We start from the raw sequence: 18,922 nt of genomic DNA, 5'->3' as shown, positions 1-18,922 counted from the left end.
ATAAAATGTATTTATTTAAAAAATAAATACATTATTTATTTATTTATTATTTTATTAATTAGTTAATACATTATTTATTTATTTATTTATTTATAGAAGTCCAATTCCACATTTCCAACTTTCACTGCCCTTTAGGCATGTTGCGTCAATATTTTGGTCCATGTCATAAATTTTTAGGACATGTGTGTGTTTGTGCAAGTCCCTCATTATTTCACTCACTTTGTTTATTCTTGTCTTAGGGCCGGCATCGACGATGTGGAGACAGACGTGGTGGAGATCGAGGCAAAGCTGGACAAGGTATGCGTTGCCCCAAACACACACACACGCGCGCGCACACACTTTACAGGATTACTAAAACAAATGTTTTTATGCGACTGATTCATAATGTTTCACTGAAAAAAAAAAATAGCATCAGTGCTTAGATGATGTGTGAGCTCTAATTGGTTTTCATTGTATCAGTCGATTAAAACCAGATGCGCACCATATGTCCAATCGGCTCGAGCGTAGCAAAACCAAAGTGAGCACGCTTCAGAGTTAAGCATAGAAACATTACTGTCGCCTGTTGTTGCTCAACTGCCATTCCCCGTCTCTGTCAGCGATTTGATGATATGCCAAAATCGTCAAATATTTCTGAACTCATTCACTGCCATTGACGTGTATAGACGTCAAAACGTACTTTCATTTTACATGAACTGGCAGTGAATGAGTTTTAAGCTATCGTCATAAATAATTGTCGGATTGGTTAAAAGCAAACTTGACATTTCCTAGTGTTTTATTGTCTTACTCTATTAATATAATATAGTGCTCTATGTAAAGTTGATGTACCGTACATGGCTAATTGTCCCCTTGGGAGTCTCAGAGCTGAGGTAATGCTTCCTTTAGATAAACTACGTAGTCGATTTTTCTCAGTCAGAATGTGTTAGCTGCATGACATCATGAGTTAGTTCTCATGGTCGTTTAGTATGAGGCCAGTGTGTGCTGCAATTTGTCAACAAAGGATCTTGGAAAAGCTATTTTAGTATTACTTAACTTTAGTTATTTATTTAAATTTAAATAATGTCAAAATATAGAATTTTGGCGCAAAATATTGTGTTTTGTGATTTTTACGCATCGGAATGGCGCTGTTACGAGTAAAGGCCTCTGCAATTGAATTAGCAGGCTGGTGGCCAACACATTCACATCCGCGCCATCACATAATTGTGCTCCAAGCACGTTTGGGACCCTCCAGTGAACTTTGAATGATGACCTGAGTCACCAGAGGGCGGGGGGTGGGTGGGGGGGGGGTGTTGTTTTCCATTCGGGTCATTTGTTCTGGCAGCAGGGGGTCCTCGCACTGCTTTGACGGGATGACCTCACACTGCCACTCTGAGGGCTATTCTGACAGCACAGGAATCTAAATGAGAATAATCTGAGCAGAGAGACGAATTACACTTCACACCCACATTCGCACAATTTTCAGTTTTCATGAATGTAACATTGCACGCAGCAGAGAAAATTCCCCGAACCGTAGACGATGTCGCCAAAGAAATGTTGTGTGAGACAGGGCATTGGCTGGAACACAAAATCAGCAAATAGGTGAGTTTTTCCCCCCCCAAGTAACCCACAAATGAGAAAAATATTTAGGGTGTCATTGTATGCCATTTTTTCAATTCTATTTTCAGTTTGACAGCTACCATTATATTTCAAAGTCAACGCTTTTGAAAGGAAGGACAGATCACCATTTGCGTTGCACGTGCTTTGACATTTCATTGCAAAAAACACCATTGCTTCATTTTCTCATGTGTCCTCCATGTCATCTTTTTGAAATCGCTCTCGTGCTTTACAAATGGAAACGGACGCTCTCACTTCCATTCTTGCCATTTTGCTCAATTAACACAACCTATTTGCTCTTATTTGAGCAGATGTAGCACTCGGACTCCCCAGTGGACCCCCCGTGGTTCTTTCAGTCCATTTGTTGACAAGCTGACACATATAGTGTGCCTGTAATGGCCATGCTCACACCCTGGGGGTTCGGTGCTGCAAACGATGAGATCACATTGCTCCCCCCCCCCATCAGCCACCTCACTGACAGCGATGTTGTGAAAGAGCGGGCCAGGAATCACTCTAGTGTGGATTCACACGTAAACAAAAACTAATGTACATTTCATATGAATGCTTTATGTCTGATGCCACTTTACTAATGCAGAGGCAATTAGGCATTCTAATGTACATGGTGTCTAACGTAATTCCACGTCAGTGCATTGACGTTGCATTCTGCTGACGAGCTTTTGCACGAAATCAGATGATTAAAGCTCTCAAGTTCTCCGCAACACTCTTTCCAAGTGCTAAAGACTGTGCCGTTCTGATGCGTCATATTTGCCGCAAAAGTGGGAATGCAAAGTTCACACAGCGCTCTTGAGCTGTCTGCACCCCATAATTTACATGTTTACACCCTCAAAGACGACGGCTCTCTTGTTTGCAGTTTAGCAAGCGATGGGAAAATTTTGCTGACTTATTTAACTGCCTGGATTCCCAGTTTGGAATTTCCTAATCGGCAGCTTTTGTTGGGGGGGGTTCTGTCTTTTCCTATTTATTTATTTATTTGTTTATTTATTTATTTATTTCAATTTTTTTATTTTTTATTTATTTATTTTATTTTTTCCTTTCCACCCAAAAAAGTGATATTGCCACGTTTAATAGATAACATGTCAAACCTTTAGATATAGGAAGAAATAAAATCAAAATAAAAAGTGTGTGCCATAGTCAATTTTTATTTATTCCACAAATGGAGTCCCGTGAAAATGTCCAAACAAAATCTAAAACTGTTGTTTGTTCAGCTTCAACATTCCAATAACCGTTTTGTTTAACACAAACAATCCACATAAAGTTACTAAAAATATCCGTTCAGTTTGCCGGAAATTAATTCCACAATGAGGAAAAAAACACTTGGGAAAAAAAATGAATTGTCAAAGAACCGATCTTAGTGACCCGGTATGCTTCTAAATGTTTACGAGTGTTTCTCTGGACGCTCTCCATCAAGTGAGTGCCTTATAAGATTGACAAAAGGAATGTTCGGGATGTTGAGCATGTACTATTTACACTTACACAATCATCCTTCACTCTTGTATATGAATGTATAGATACGTATGTGGACGAAATATATTTGTGCGAAATGTAAATATTTAATTGGAAGAAGAGGAATTAAAATAAACAAACAAAAAAAATCAGTTTCTTGATTTTATCGTCTTAGAGAGAAAGCCATTTTCTAAACTTTACCTTGGTCAATAAATAACTTTTGGAAAATAACGGACCCATGTGGTGATTGACGAATAATTGACCAAATTTGGGCATAGGAAGTTCCCGCCTGGTTGTGACTGATATGTTATCTGGGATGCACCCAAATCTTTGTCCGCATTGGCGTGTGTTTTCTTCGTAACTGCCAATCTACCTGACCCTTGTTTGATTTATATAATCACCGCGACTATTATTATCATCCCAGTGTCGCATTGTGTAAAGCGTGAAACATTTTTAAAATAGAACACATCCTCAAGTGTCCACTTTTGTATTTGCTCCCTTCAGCTGGTGAAGCTGTGCAGCGGGATGATCGAGGCCGGCAGGGCCTACGTCAGCGCCAACAAGCTCTTTGTGAACGGCATCAAAGACCTGTCCCAGCAGTGCAAGAAAGAGGAGATGGTATCGGTGAGTGAGCGCACGCACGCCACTTCTGTCGGCCGCACAAACATGGAGGTCGCGGGGTCTTTGACTCGAACGGAACATTCCTGCAGTTCCCCACATGAATCAAATAAGTGGAGCTGTATAAACAGTCTAGACTCGGAGACGTCCAGCTGTCGTAAACGTGACAGGCGACCGCATCCGGACAGGAGATGTTTGTGCTTACGTGGCTGCAGGCGGAGACATCAGAAAATGACGCCTTTGTTGGAAAACGTTTGAAGTGTCGGCGTGTCGTCAATGTTTTTAGTCATATCCCCGCGTCAGCTTCATATGCAGTAAAATGTGTTTGTGTCTGCAGGATTGTCTTGAAAAGTGTGGCGAAAGCCTCCAGGAGATCGTCAACTATCATATGGTGAGAATTGTATTTCATTTACAATATACTGCAATCATACTAAGCCAGGGGTGTGCAAACTTTTTGATTGGCGGGCCACAATAAGTTCTAAAATTTGACAGAGGGGCCGGACCAGGAGCAGATGTGTGGAGTGTTTTGGTAACCTCACCTCATCGGAGAAAAAAAATACACTTAATTTTAAATGAAAGTGAACCAAAGCCTTACTAAAAAAATTTTTTTTCAAGTTGGGCGGGCCGGATTAAAACATTTAACGGGCCGCATGTGGCCCCCGGGCTGTAGTTTGCCCACACTTGTGTTAAGCGATGTGTAACATAACTAAAATGTAAATATTGCAAACACATGCTTTAAAACACACACACACACCAAATCATATTTTGGATTTATTGATGTGACTCGGGCGTCAGGACGGGATTACGTGCGAGACTAAATTGAGCAGGAGATCTTTTAATAAGAAGGAAAGGAACCAGATATGCTAATTAGTGATGGACCCTTGTGCTTTTTTTCAGGACCGATCCCGATGCCGATTATTAACTCATTTACTACTCGTGACAGCTAAAGACGTTAAAGATCCATTTTTTTTTTTTTTTTTACTCGGCTGGTAGTGAATGAGTTGGTAGCCATGAGGGCCGATAACCGATATTTGAAGCCGGATATTAATTTCTAGAAAGGAACCAATCAGATGTTGCTGTGGGTGGGCCAATCGGCTTCTGCAGGCAGGGCCACCAGCACAGCAGAAAGAGAGAGAGAGAGAGGTATTCTGCAGTGAGGCAAAATAAATCAGATTTTGATTTATCGGCCTTGAAAGTTAAAAAACAGGCAGACGCCGATAATCGGCAAAATGCCCCAATAATCATCCCGGCCGATAATCGTTTTTTACAACAATGACATTGCCTTCTATGTGGCTTTGCATACATCTGCTTACAATCACAAGCTTCCTTTTTTTTTTTTTTTTTATCTTCTGCCACCACCTCACGTACTATTACACTTCTGCACCTGCTGTGTTCATCGTTCCCTCTTCAATCGTGACATTGTTCTGTCCTTGCAAGCTTCTGTTTTTATTATACTGTTGAAGGGCATCGCAAACTAAACACCATCACCCAGACTTCAGCAAGGGGAAGTAACAATAAAAAAAAAACAATTGTCCTCCTGTCATTGTCCCACTGTATCTCGCTTCCCTTTGACTCAATCACTTTGACTCCCTTAGGGTCAATCCCGTTTGACCCGTCTAAGCTTTTCAAATCAACTCAATGTGTGCTAAACACAAGAGGATCCATCGGCTCAGTTTGATTTAATCGCTCTTTCTGTTTGGTGTAACATTGGATTTAATGGGGTTGCCGGTGTCATAAATACTCTGACCGTCGTCTTGCGTCTAAGTGTGAACCGTCTACAGGACTCCCGCTCACACAAATAATAGAAAACAATGGCAATGTATTAAATATCACCTTGGGCTGTTCTGTAAATTTTCTAAGGAAACAGTTGATGATTTTGATGGGTTTTTTTTTTTTGAGCAACAAGGATGGACTCCAGAATTAGACATTGACGAGGGAAACAAACACAACACAGTCAAATAAACGTCAAATAATAATAAACTTCAAAAAAGAGACAGTGACACCTTTGTTTCATCCAAGTATCCAGCCAATGTATGATTTTCCTATCGACTTTTAAATTGTTTCACAATCACATCCTAGAGATTTTTTTTTTTCCGTTTGTCCAGGTTCTATTCATTTTGAAGTTATATTTCTCTCTGAAGTAATAACCCCACCCTTTTCTAGCTTTGAAAACAACTTTTGAATATTTTGTGTTAACATGTGATTAATTTTACACAAGATCTGTGTTGTCTGAATTTAACTACACTGTCTGGAAATTGTTAATAATTTTGACTGCAAGAAGAGTGACTAAGTGCAATCCAGATGGCCGACTTTGTTGCTGATCCTTTTTGCCCCATTTTGTCGTAGTTGAGGGACCGACTGAACTTGTGTAGTTATTGCCCCAAAAACTTAATGAATTCTATGTATGCTTGGAACGCTGCCCGACGACCGCAGCAACGAGCAGGGTGTGTCTTTGAACGTGACACGAGTGTTTTCGAGGCAACGCCAGTAAGACATGATGATATGTGGGGGTCACGCCCAACAGGACACCATAATCCAAAGCAGGTTTGGGTGGAACCTTTGGATTACTGGTGTTTCTTCTCAACGAGCCTGATGGAGCTGCTTTAGATTTCTAAGTGGGCTGGGAACCTCAGCACTGTGGAAAGTACCAAGCATTCCCAGTACAGCACTAATTGTCCTGTAACTTGAATTTAGCTTGTTATATTGCCACACAATAGAATAATAATTTGCTGACCTTCGTAAGAAAAACAGGAAAAGAGACATTTCAAGTTAACACGAGTAGTCCAAGACAACATGTAAAATTGGGTTTTATTTCGTAAACAGAGGTTGTATTGTTGGGCACTTGGAACCACCCAGCACATAAAAATTCGTTTGTTGACTGGGTTACTCATTGCAGCAGTTACCCAGTAATGCTGTTTTCCCACCATTGACACACTTCCCACTGCAGTTAGTTTAGCCTTTATAAAGATAATGGTGTGATTGGCACTGTCACGGAGATATTACTTCAACAATATGATTTTTTTGCTTTATTCTGAAAGATTTTCTTCCACCCATTTATTTAAAAAAAAATACGACAAACACTTTCGTGTGACGAAAACATCTGTTACTCGTCTGGACTACTGGCATACACACTCATCGCACACGTTTGAAATGTCTCGTGAGTGTATCAATGTGCCTTCATCTTCCGCACGTCTCCTCCCAATGAACGAGCAGTTTCTTCCAAAAGCGCTATACGTTTATATTGCCACCTTGTGGTGAAGCGAGGAACTACAGCTTGACATGGTTGAGTACTGCAGAAACAAAGGCCGTACAAAATACTGCAGTGTTCACCGACCTGTAATAAGCCATGAAAAAAATAAATATCATCTTGTCTCACGCTACTCACAAATGGACTAAGTGTTAATTTGTGCCTGTTTAGTTGAACACAAATCATTTTTTTATATGGCGAACAAGACATAGCACAGGCTAATTGTACATTTTGCCATCTGGTGGTGGAATATTTTATGTTTAGCCTGTCAATAGTACAGAGACTTTATTTTTGTCGTGAATGAATTAAGAATTTCAGTCGAATTTATTTGAGTACAGTTTATGTATTCCTTTAGTTAAGTATTTTGTTGATGTCCAATATTTATTTAACCGTATTTAAATGTTAGTTATTATGGTTGCTCTTGGAGAAGTATTTCTGAGGTGATACTTTGTTGTTTGAGAATCATGTCATTGACTTGAGTAGATAATTATTTCCTTCTCTGTTTTGTCATTCCACAGATTTTGTTTGACCAGGCTCAGAGGTCAATCAAGCAACAGCTTCATGCTTTCATTAAAGAGTGAGTATTCTAAACGTTGGATTTGTCTATTTAGGAAAAGTTAGACTTACTCGCTCCAGCGACTTACGTGTGCCATGTTTCTCCCAAAGTGACGTGCGCAAGTTCAAGGATACTAAGAAGCAGTTTGATCGCGTACGAGAGGACATGGAGCTGGCTCAGGTGAAGAACGCCCAAGCCCCCCGGAACAAAGTCCACGAAGCGGAGGAGGCCACACAAGCTCTCGTCCTCAGCCGAAAAGCCTTCCGGCACCTTGCCCTGGACTATGTCCTGCAGGTGGGCCACATGCGCGCTGCCATACAAAGAGTGTCCACTAAGTGTCGCTAGTGTCCTGCAGCCAATCAACCGATGCATAAATTAAAATGTTATTGTTCTCTTGACAGATTAATGTGCTTCAGGCCAGAAAGAAGTTTGAAATATTGGATGCGGTGAGAACCTGAACATCCCGCTCCAACTTCTTCACCAAACTACAAGTGTCTGTAATAACAATTGCATTCTTCTCAACCTGTGCAGATGTTGTCCTTCATGCGTGCCCAGTACACACTTTTCCAACAAGGCTTCAACATTCTGGATGAGATTGACCCCTACATGAAAAAGCTGGCTGCCCAGGTGAGGGAAAACTAAAAATAGCTCGCACGTAACAAATAAGACAAACTCCTCGTTTAAGCAACCCTCCCGCGATTCTTGTTTTAATCTGCTCCTTCCAGATGTCAGAGCATCTGCTGCTTATTACAAGTTTTTCACCTTAATGCGATTTCCATTTCTCATTTGCTTTGCGTCTGCTTTGTGCAGTTGGATCAGCTGGTCATCGACTCGGCGGTGGAGAAGCGGGAGTTGGAGCATAAGCATGCTCTCATCCAGCAAAGAGTGAGTGAATCATACATTTTTAACTTCCAGCTGCCGAATGTTGTGTTATTATTTTGATTATCACCCGATCCATTGCAGATTTTTCTGATAAAGTCGTTCACATAATGTTTAAATAAGTTTGAGGTATTATTAGGATTATGAAGTTTGCACGACCTAAATGACGTCAGACAAATCTCCGTCTGAAGCTCAGATTCCCCAACATCTCTCTGCTGGCTGAATTTCCATCCCCTTTTTTCTTCTTTGTCAACAAATTGGTCAACTTGAAATCGAAAAACAGCTCACACGGAGTCAGTTTGATATATTTAGCGGGTCACGCCGCCGAACCAAAGCTATTCTTTGCTCGGCGATGCCTCACAAAGATAATCCATCTGTTGGACCCGTTTGATGCCAACAACTTTTCTGTTTTTCTGCCTGACTTGGCCCATCCGTCCCATCTGATCGAATTAGCTGCCAAGTGAGGGCTTCTTGCCAGATTTTAGTGAACATTTCTGGTTCGGACTTTCCTCTTAAGCTTCCAAACGGCGCTGCTCACAGCAACGCCATGAAAGCAGGAGTTCACAACATTCTGCCAGACTATTTGAAAATGCAATTGTCAGAGTGTTTTAAATTATATAAATGTAATCTAATGCAATTTATGTCTTTCTCTCTCTCCCTCTTATTTCAACTTCTTCAGACTCTGATGCAGGTGAGTTTATTTTCCTTACTTACTAAACACGTTTGACTTGAACCATGTGGGGGTCCCGCGTTGGTCTGTCTGGACAGTGTAACCGTTTAATTAGCGTCTGAAGGAATTTAATATAAGTCAGCGTGATGAATGTGTACTTTTGTGTCACAACATTTCCCAATGAAACGGTCTTTAGGGTTATTATTGTTTGGCAACATGATTTCACTGAACATGTGTGCTTGGCATGTCTGCCTGTTTTGGTGGTTGCATGTGTGTGTGTGTGTGTTTTTTCCCTCAACAGCGGTCACACACACACACACACAGACATAAACGCACCATCTGCAGCAAAGCCATTGATTGCGGTTTATGGTCATCACATGGTGGCTCCCTCCATAAACTTGCTCTGAATAGATCAGTCACTCAATCTGTTGTGCAATGATTCACAACTAAAGGCACGCACACGCACGCACACACACTTAATAATGTCTTTGTGATGAAAATTTTTGACACACTGCATTTCCTAAAGCTCAAACAATGACAGCCAAGTGACTGATGGAGACCATATTATGTTAAGTTTTATTAAGCCCCGGCACCTATTTTATGTAAATCTCGTCGAGTACCATCAAGCAAAAAATAGCACAAAAAAGAGCTGTAGGAATACTGAAAATATTTGATTGAACTCAAATCTGAAAGCCATGATTTATCTTGTTTATAAATATTTTTTTTATTCTTAGATAATAGAATATCCATTATAATACTGATTTATAATATATTATTATTATTATTATTATTATCTCATTCACGACCAGTCCAGTAAAAAAAAATGGATTTTGACGTATTTATCCGTCAATGGTATTGTCGGAGTTATTATTATTATTATTATTATTATTATATTAATATATGCAATATTAATAAATCATAATGGTTATATTATAATTATAAAAATGAAAGTCATTATATGATAACACATCTTTGAGCCAGAGACAGGTCAGACAGGTGTTGGTCATTTTGTAGATGAGAGCAAGCCGGCGGATCTAACCGTGGGCGGCTGCGCCACTGTGGCAGTGGTTATAGTTGACTTCACTCAGCAACAATCGAAGGAGAGCTTCGCTTCTTCTCTTGATTCTTTTTTTTAAATGTGGTGATGTGATTTAATGTGATGTGATTTAGCAATGTAGCACCATTCTCGATGCGTAATCGCAACAATCCTTCGCGTGAGTTAGAGCATTGTCAATGCGCTCACTCAACATAAGTGAGTATTAATTAAATGTAGAATTAGCTGTTAATAAAATATGTCTGTGGAGCTCAGCATCCACCAATCGAATTCAACAAAATCCCCAGCCGTCCAACCTGCGCCAAGACTTAGACAGCCGTAAGATAAGATCAACTTTCCGCCACTAAATTGTCACTCCACGAGGCGCTTCTCCAAGGACACTCCCGCTGCTGCCGCGGGACGTCCTTTCTTGGCACAAACCAAAGCCAACCAAATTGGCAGACACCCACAGCGAGCCTTCCACTTGCACGAAAACCAGGATCCGCCAGTATTTGCACTCCGCTGCAGATGGAAATACAACAGAGCTGTTCTAGGCTGTTGTTCTAAAAATGCAGCCGTTCTTTTTTTCAGCCACTATTTCTCATCGCTTATTCAAAAGTGTTTAAATCCCTTCATTGTTGCTTGTGCTGGCTCGCAAGCTTAATTATTAATATGCATGATTGTTTATTTCCTTCATATTTTTCCCCGCAATTGATCAATCGGATTGTCCGCTGAAAGAGCCGCGTCGCCCTGAGCTGTCCGAGTGCACCATAATGCAAAGCCTAATCCCGCTAAACCTCACAGATTGGGATTATGTGCGAGACGGGAATGGGACTGTTATTGTGAGTAGTAACGCGGCTGGCCTGACTCTCTGACGTGGGTCTGGAGTTTTGGGTCGAGTCAATACTGGGCCGCTGACTAAAGGACAGGAGGTCACTGGAGATTGGAGAGATGTGACTGTGCACCAGTCTCGCTTTAACCCACAGGCTCTTCATCGTCGCCAAACGCAACAGATGGCATTAGCACACACGAGTGTGAGGGCGAGTGAATTACAGGCAATGTTTTTATTTGAGGAAAGCCGTAGCGACCGCTTGAGTGGGCTACATATCGGAGTACTCAAATGAGGATATTATTTTTTTTTATTCTCAGTAATTTTGCTAATTAATTTTACTTTCAGCATTCATTATTTTCAGTAGTTGTGTCCATATGACACACGGGTGTCAAACTCAAGGCCCGGGGGCCAGATTTGGCCCACCATGTCGTTTTATGTGGCGAATTACTTTCACTTTTAATATTGTCGAGGTATTATCGCAAGCAAGCCCCAATTAATTGAACAGTCGCCGAACAAACAGTTTTCCTTCAAAGCTTGCCATTTTGTTGTGTAATCATATGATGAGGCTTTTATACTTTCAAATTGGTTCACGCTGATGAAGGAACTCTGAACGACACCATCTCCACAATGTGGCCCGCGACAAAAATACCTTTGATGCCCTCAAACACAAAGACGGGAGCAACATCTGCAAAATAAATGGAAGAAAAGCAGCGGAGAATGTCCGCCTGGAGCCATTTGAGACGATCTCCCCGTGAAGTGAGAATTCTTTTTTTAAAACTGCAGGAAGCCACGAGACAGCCGACTTTGTGAATAATAGATGCAAGCTATTATTTTTTGATGGGCCGTTATATCAATGCAGTAGATGAGAGGATTACGAATGTGTGATAGGCTCAAGTTGACGTGGATGAGGTGTTATGTGAAAGAAGTGAGCTGAGGTACAATATCAATTCAACGCAAGGGTGCAGGTGAGGAAATGCTGTCAAAACGAAGGCAGATGCCGTCGCCTTCATGCTAGTCTCCATTCTTATTGGCCGTTGCCAAATTGGTGTTTGGTCCTTCCCATTTGTTATGAACTCCTCCCTGCTGTCCTTTCACCGGGATCTTTTGTGAAGAGGCAACTTAATTGTGGCTCCCCGGGGATTGTTGCCTCACTTTGCTCTGCCTCCATTTTTTTCCCAGCATTTTATCACTTTCTTGCAGGGTGCAAAAAAAAAATAATGTTTGGATTCAAATTGCAAAAAGTAATCAAATGTAAGGATGAAAATGCACTCAGAGGCCACAATTTTAGGCGCACTTAATAATCCAGGACAAATTGTAGTTGAATAAAGTAACCGCACGGCAGTTTGTGGCCATTGCAAACAGCAACAACAAATTGGCAGAATTGCCTACGTTGTTTTTTAACGTTTCCTGAGAGCAAAAAAAAAAAATCAAATTCCTTGCTATTGTGACAATAACTTTAAAATGACGTACAGTTTTGCCATTAGGCCATATCCACTCTCTTGCATGTTTCCCTCAACACACCTGATTCAAATAATCGAGAGTAATTGAATAAATGTCTTGCCTTTTTATTATTTTGTCTTTTATTTATATATTTTCACATTATTATATTATATATTATATTATATATTATATTATATTATATTATATTATATTATATTATATTATATTATATTATATTATATTATATTATATTATATTATATTATATTATATTATATTATATTATATTATATTATATTATATTATATTATATTATATTTATTATTGGCCAGCTCAATGCTGCAAATTAAGTCACTTTAAGTGAATTGATAATCATAATCTTTATTATAACGGGGGACCTAACATTGATTTTTTTTTTTTTTTTTAAATGTCCTATGTTTATATTATTCAACAATTGTTTTATATCACGATGTGTCACATGCGTCCACCGCAGCCTTGTGATGTGACACCGTTGTGTATGCTGCATTCTTCAGGTCGCGGTTGATTTAAGGTGGGAAGCGGGGGCTCCACGGCGGTGCTGGGGGAGCCATAATGTCAGCTTGATTAGGCAGGAACACTTGTCACATCCACAGGCAGATGGAAAGCCGACTCCTTGGTAAAGTGAGGATGTAGCCGCGGGCTTGACAAAGGGAGGGGCGGCCGAGCGATGAAATGTTTGATCCCCCCCCCCCCCCCGGATCCGGCAGCCGCGGTGGGGTCACGGGGGGGCACAGGGACCTCACAGCTGTATGGAAATGAGCACCCGTGTCACTTGCACGCGGCGGGGCAGTGTGCAGACCAGCGCGTGGTAGCGGATGGACGGCACGAGTGGGCTGTTCGCCTCCATGGATGCACTAGTTGATTACATGCTGGATATTGTGGACATGATCTTTTCTCATTCATATTTATAATTAACCATTATTTATTTATTCATTTTATCATTTTTTATTATTTTTTTTTTAATTTAACGACTTTTTAACATGCTGTTGGATGTCACTGTTGTAAAAATGAAGATTCTCGGACGGCTGAGCTACCCACTGGTGAGGAAAGTGGTTATTTCCGTGAGCTGTGGCTGTAGTAGTCGGGGGTGGGAGAGTTGCGAAATGCTTTTGGTTGACACTTGCTTCACCTGCACTTGCGGTGAATATCGGCAACTCGTGCACCTGTGATGACTTGTTTTATTCTGTCTCTGTAATGTAGCACATCATATTGTATTATACAAATCAAATAACTTCTTAATTTTACTTAGCGGAAAAAAAAAAACTGTTCACCGTGCACCCCGTCTCTCATCCAAAGTCAGCTGGGATAGAGTCTTGAACTGAACTGAAATTAAATATTTGTATTATAAAAATGAAATGAAGTTTTTAATTTCTGAATGGTAATTCATCAAGTGAAAATAATTTTAACATTCTTAGCTGTCATACAAGTGTAAAAATAAGTTAATCACCGTACTGCATCGTAAGACTTAAACCTATAAGTCACGTGTGACGTTGGAGGGGGAGTCGCCTTACATTAAGTCATTGACTGCCATTGACGGCTAAATACGTCAAAAATATATATTTTTTTACTTGGCTGGTAGTAAATGAGTTAGGACTAAATGCAACGAACTCTGCAGTCTTTGTAGTTTTTTTTTCCTTTCGTATACCTATATTGTACTAAGCAGCCAGAAAAGAGACATCGAGCACATTATTAGCTCTGTTTCTTGTTCAACTGTCATCACAACATATAAACTTAAACACTGACTTAAGATCCCTTCAACAAATGGAAAACCCAACCTTGGAACTCTCTTATCTTTATCGTTCTCGTTTTCCATCTTTTTGTCGTCCACCCTGTTGAGCAAGTGGCTATCAGATTCAATTCCCTTTTTGTGGAATTGCAGCTTTGTGTTGACAGAAACTGAGAGGGGGCGACTTGACAAATAGAAAGGCGCAGACTCCGTATGGCAATGTGGAAAGGTGACCCGAGGAACAGATGGCCTCGCATTCACCTTCTGCACAATGGAAACTCCACCTAGACGGAGCGTTAACTCCTCATTTGAGTCACCCGCCTCTCACAATGGAGACACTGTCAAATATAGACACAACATCCGCTCTCAAAATATGATTTGTAGATGTACAGTAATTGTCTAAACATCGACTCCAAACGTCATCTTAACTCATCATCGGACTGTGCTGTTTGTTTTCTTCCCTCATTATCCGAGCCACTCGTTCCAAATGAGTCAGGAACTTGATTCCAAAATTGAGCAATCTTTTAAGCAACATGCCTCCACAGGACTTTTCCTACGATGACCCCAAGTTGGAGTTCAATGTGGATGCCCCCAACGGTGTGGTCATGGAGGGCTACCTCTTCAAGAGAGCCAGCAATGCTTTTAAGACCTGGAACAGGTAAAGTGGAACAACCTAATACGGCAAAGGAAAAAGCAATTGAATGCTGAAGGGTTGAACTAGAGAAATATGGACATGGTTAGTTTAAATACAGTAGATGCCGTGATTTGTTTCATCATAAAATTTCTTTCCCATAAAGACATGCAGCAAAGCTCAACAGTTTTCTCGGGTCCTCAACCCTGTTCCTCGAAGGGCAGTGTCCTGTCTGTTTTCCATCTCACCCTCCTGCAACACACCTGATTCAGCTAGATAACGATCCTGATCATTTGAATCAGGTGCGTTGCAGCAGGGTGCGATGAAAAACCGGCAGGACACCGGTCCTCGAGGAACAGGATTGAAGACCTTCACCTAAATGTCTTCATCTGTGAAAATTGACGCTGAACACATTTCACATTTCTGTCTGACACATTCTGACTTAAAGATATTGATGTTGGACGTACACTAACTTTAATAATGAAGGAGTCACCTAATGCCTTAAACTAGAGGTCTTCAATCCTGTTCCTCGAGGGCCGGTGTCCTGCCTGTTTTCCACAAGTCCCTGCTGCAACAAACCTGATACAAATAGTCAAGATCGTTATCCAGTCTCTGCAGACCTCGCTGATTATCTGATCGTTTGAATCAGGTGTGTTGCAGCAGGGTGAGATGGAAAACAGGCGGGACATCGGCCCTCGAGGAACAGGATTGAGGACCTGAGCTTTAAGCTGTTTGAGTTTGAATGATTTGTCTTGTATTTCACATTTTCTACCTCTTGATTTTATCTCTAGATTTTATCCTGATTATTAGGCTCATTTGTGATTTCCCCTCACGATAAATTGTAAAGTGTGCTAACTTCATGCCCCCTTCTCCCTGCAAGGCGATGGTTTTCCATACAGAACAGCCAGCTGGTTTACCAAAAGAAACTCAAGGTACGATTACATTTTGCTAATTAGCTCATTCAACAATGTGACTTTAGTTACGCTCTGATGATGCGAACACTCAAGACAAGTTCAGGTCTTAATTTGTCACTAAAATAGTGATTGTGACGCTGCTCTCCTCCAACGGCAGGACTCGCTGACGGTGGTCGTGGAGGACCTGAGGCTGTGTTCCGTCAAACCGTGTGAAGATAACGAGAGGAGGTTCTGTTTCGAGGTGGTTTCGCCCACCAAGTAAGTATAAATATCAAACTTGTGTAAGGACTCTTTGTGACTCAACTAATTATGAAATCATCAAAGCTATTCCCCTAATGACTTGCACTTCGTGTGTCAAAGCAACTACACTCTTCAGTTGAGTGGTGTGGTACGCGAAAAACTTTTTTCCATCACCTTGTAGGAGCTGCATGCTCCAGGCTGAGTCCGAGAAGCTGAGGCAGGCGTGGATCCAAGCGGTCCAAGCGAGCATCGCCTCCGCTTATAAAGACATCGCTGACAACTACTACATTGAGGTATGAATGGGAGGCACCGTCGTCTAATTAACGAGCAGCGACACTCATTAAATTGATGTCGCGTTTGAACTGTTGGCATGTTTCTGTATTCCCCGTCTGGATAGCGTCTGGATCGCACAGCCTCACCCTCCACCAGCAGCATCGACTCAGCCAGCGAGCCCAGAGACAAGGGGGAGAGGGCCGATAAGGGAGTCCGGGGAGGGGGTGAAGGACTCCTCCAGAGGGTGCAGAACCTGCCGGGCAATGAATTGTGTTGTGACTGCGGCCAGAGCGCTCCCTGCTGGGCCTCCATCAACCTCGGAGTGCTGCTGTGCATCGAGTGCTCGGGGATACACAGGTTCACTTCGGTCCTAATATGTAGAAATCTTGGAACGCGACTGTCGATGCGTCCCTTTTCTGGTTTTTTTTTGTTTTGTTTTTTTAAATCCTGCCCTCTATGAACCTAAAAGTCTTATTTGCTAGATGTTCAGAGATAACGATACATCAATCTGGACATCTTTGACGAATAAATGACCAAAAAATGTCATATTAAAATGTCAAACTTTTTCCTTCAGGAGTCTCGGCGTCCATTGCTCTAAAGTGCGATCGCTGACGCTTGACTCGTGGGAGCCAGAACTACTCAAGGTGAGCCCGTGCTTGTGTTTGTGATTTTCATACTACTTAAGGTTACAAAATTTGAGATGGATTTAGACTATTGAAGCTTATAGTAGACTTTTAGTTTTTTTTTCCAACGCCCATCTCTCTCATTTTTGTGTTCAGCTTATGTGTGAATTAGGCAACACTGTGATCAATCAAATTTACGAGGGAGCTCGCGAGGAACTAGGAGTGAAAAAACCCGGACCGTCCAGTACAAGGTCAGTGTTTGATCCCTGCACTAGCAATGCTCTCACTTACTCTGTCAGTGTTAAAAATATACCACGGTGGTGTCTTTGTTGCTCCAGACAGGAGAAAGAAGCTTGGATTAAGTCCAAATATGTGGAGAAACGCTTCCTAAAGAAGATGAGTGGGAGCGAGGCGTTGGTGGAAGGTGAAAGGAAGTCGCGACCGTGGACCGTCAAGAAGTGCCAGCGACACAACAGCTCAGCTCGGGCGCCAAATAAAGCCCGCAGGAAATATCATCGCTACGAGCCTGGCAGTGCGTCACCTGCGAATCTCTCAGCGGGTCAGTGGGGCAACGATGTTTTGGGAGGAAGAGCGGCGTCAGGATCAACCTGACGTTTATTCTTGTGAATTTTTGGCAGCGGCTGCGGCAAAGTTTCGCCGGGATTCCCTGTTCTGTCCAGATGAGCTGGACTCCCTCTTCTCCTACTTCGACACAGGATCGGGTCCTCGCAGTAAGTCCACTTTGCATCACTTGACCTTGTGGATGGAAATAAAAGCAGGGGTGGGCAAACTTTGGTGCTCGAGGGCCATTTTTTGTTTTCAAAATGGACGATAGGCCAGATGATAGGTCAAAACATTTTGAATGTTAGGAGGTTTAATGTTTATGTAAAATATGTAGTTCATTTCAGTCATTCAAAAATGTGTTAAATTTTATTTATAATGAATTAAATAATGATTAATGAGACACATTTAATGATGAATAAGTTAAGCATTTTTTTTGTTTTATTATTTCAAATAACAAAATAAATAAAAATCGAAAAGTAAATTGTTTTTATTTTGTTTTTTGTTACAACCCTAATAAAAATTAAAAAAAAATAAAAAAAATTATATATATATATATATATATATATATATATATATATATATATATATATATATATATATATATATAATTTTCATTTTATTTATTTTTTTGTGGGGTGCGGGGGGTTCCAATAACAATACATACATGGCGAAAAAGTTTTTATATATTGTTTTAAGTACAAATTTAATTTAAAATTGAGAGACATGAGATTTAGGTTAACATTTGAATGTCAGCTAACTTTAAGAGGCGAGACAAAATGCTTGTAGTAGCTAAAAAAAAGTGAACGGAAGAAAAATGCAATTTTGGTACAGAATTTCTGCCAAAATCATCAGCAAAAAAAAAAAAAGACACCCTTTTGGTTTGGTGAGGCTACAAAAAAATGTCAGGCTTGAATTTGACACCTGTGATGTAAATGCTCAGTGGGCGGGATTAAAGAATTGGCCGTGCTATATGTGGCACACGGAGCCAAACTTTGCCCACTCCCGACTAGAAGCAATGGAGGGGAAATCCAAGAGACGAACGGCGCCATGCGCACCAGAGATACCTTATGTAATAATTAACGTGTCCGTGGCTTGGCGTGGTTTGGCCCCGCAGGCCTGAGCAGCGACAGCGGCCTGGGAGGAAGCACTGACGGCAGCACCGACATCCTGGTGTTTGGTTCTGTGGTGGACAGCGTCACAGAAGAAGGTATGCTGAGGATTTGTCTTCTTTTCACATATAAAAACAAGAGTGATGTGAAAAAGGAAATGCTTATGTGAATTAGAATAGTTAATGATCTTGAATTCTCACCCCAGTTGAATTCATTTCGGGAATTTTGGGAAGCACATAAAGGGTTGTCTCCCAATGTGAAAGTCAAATTTTCGCCTAGAGCAAAACTTCACCGCCAGGACGCATCATTATTGTGCAAAAATAGGGCTGGGCGAACACCAATTCCAAATATCGGGCCGCCACCAACCTTATTTTAAGGTATCGAGCGTAATGGAGGCTGCCGATACCAGCCGCCGATACTTAAAGCAGAAAGAAAAAAATCATCTGAATTGCTTTTTGAAAGTCAATGCACTCGT

The 18,922-nt window shown here is 41.1% G+C and overlaps 1 protein-coding gene across 3 annotated transcripts in view; it reads left to right on the top strand.

The window, feature by feature from the left end:
- The window catches only part of LOC148327104 (arf-GAP with coiled-coil, ANK repeat and PH domain-containing protein 3-like), a 49,246-nt gene that overhangs the window by 22,494 nt on the left and 7,830 nt on the right, over window positions 1–18,922 (top strand). The window contains exons 2-20 of one of the 3 annotated variants that reach the window (XM_088308822.1): window positions 240–297; window positions 3,559–3,678; window positions 4,010–4,063; window positions 7,438–7,496; window positions 7,586–7,769; window positions 7,877–7,921; window positions 8,007–8,102; window positions 8,286–8,360; window positions 9,034–9,045; window positions 14,639–14,751; window positions 15,605–15,656; window positions 15,796–15,896; window positions 16,060–16,171; window positions 16,276–16,508; window positions 16,726–16,795; window positions 16,931–17,025; window positions 17,113–17,333; window positions 17,413–17,506; window positions 18,445–18,545. In XM_088308822.1, coding sequence (XP_088164948.1) covers window positions 240–297; window positions 3,559–3,678; window positions 4,010–4,063; window positions 7,438–7,496; window positions 7,586–7,769; window positions 7,877–7,921; window positions 8,007–8,102; window positions 8,286–8,360; window positions 9,034–9,045; window positions 14,639–14,751; window positions 15,605–15,656; window positions 15,796–15,896; window positions 16,060–16,171; window positions 16,276–16,508; window positions 16,726–16,795; window positions 16,931–17,025; window positions 17,113–17,333; window positions 17,413–17,506; window positions 18,445–18,545 — 1,895 coding nt within the window. Of the gene's footprint in view, window positions 1–239; window positions 298–3,558; window positions 3,679–4,009; window positions 4,064–7,437; window positions 7,497–7,585; window positions 7,770–7,876; window positions 7,922–8,006; window positions 8,103–8,285; window positions 8,361–9,033; window positions 9,046–13,203; window positions 13,408–14,638; window positions 14,752–15,604; window positions 15,657–15,795; window positions 15,897–16,059; window positions 16,172–16,275; window positions 16,509–16,725; window positions 16,796–16,930; window positions 17,026–17,112; window positions 17,334–17,412; window positions 17,507–18,444; window positions 18,546–18,922 lie in introns of those variants that run through there. The other 2 variants (XM_088308820.1, XM_088308819.1) reach the window with 2 other exon arrangements.

The sequence above is a fragment of the Idiotropiscis lumnitzeri genome, chromosome 11 (genome assembly GCF_059441095.1).
Source record: "Idiotropiscis lumnitzeri isolate Australia: NSW breed Sydney's pygmy pipehorse chromosome 11, RoL_Ilum_1.0, whole genome shotgun sequence".
Lineage (NCBI taxonomy): Eukaryota > Metazoa > Chordata > Actinopteri > Syngnathiformes > Syngnathidae > Idiotropiscis > Idiotropiscis lumnitzeri.
Note: the sequence above shows the minus strand (reverse complement) of the source record. Positions and strands in the feature narration are given on the sequence as shown.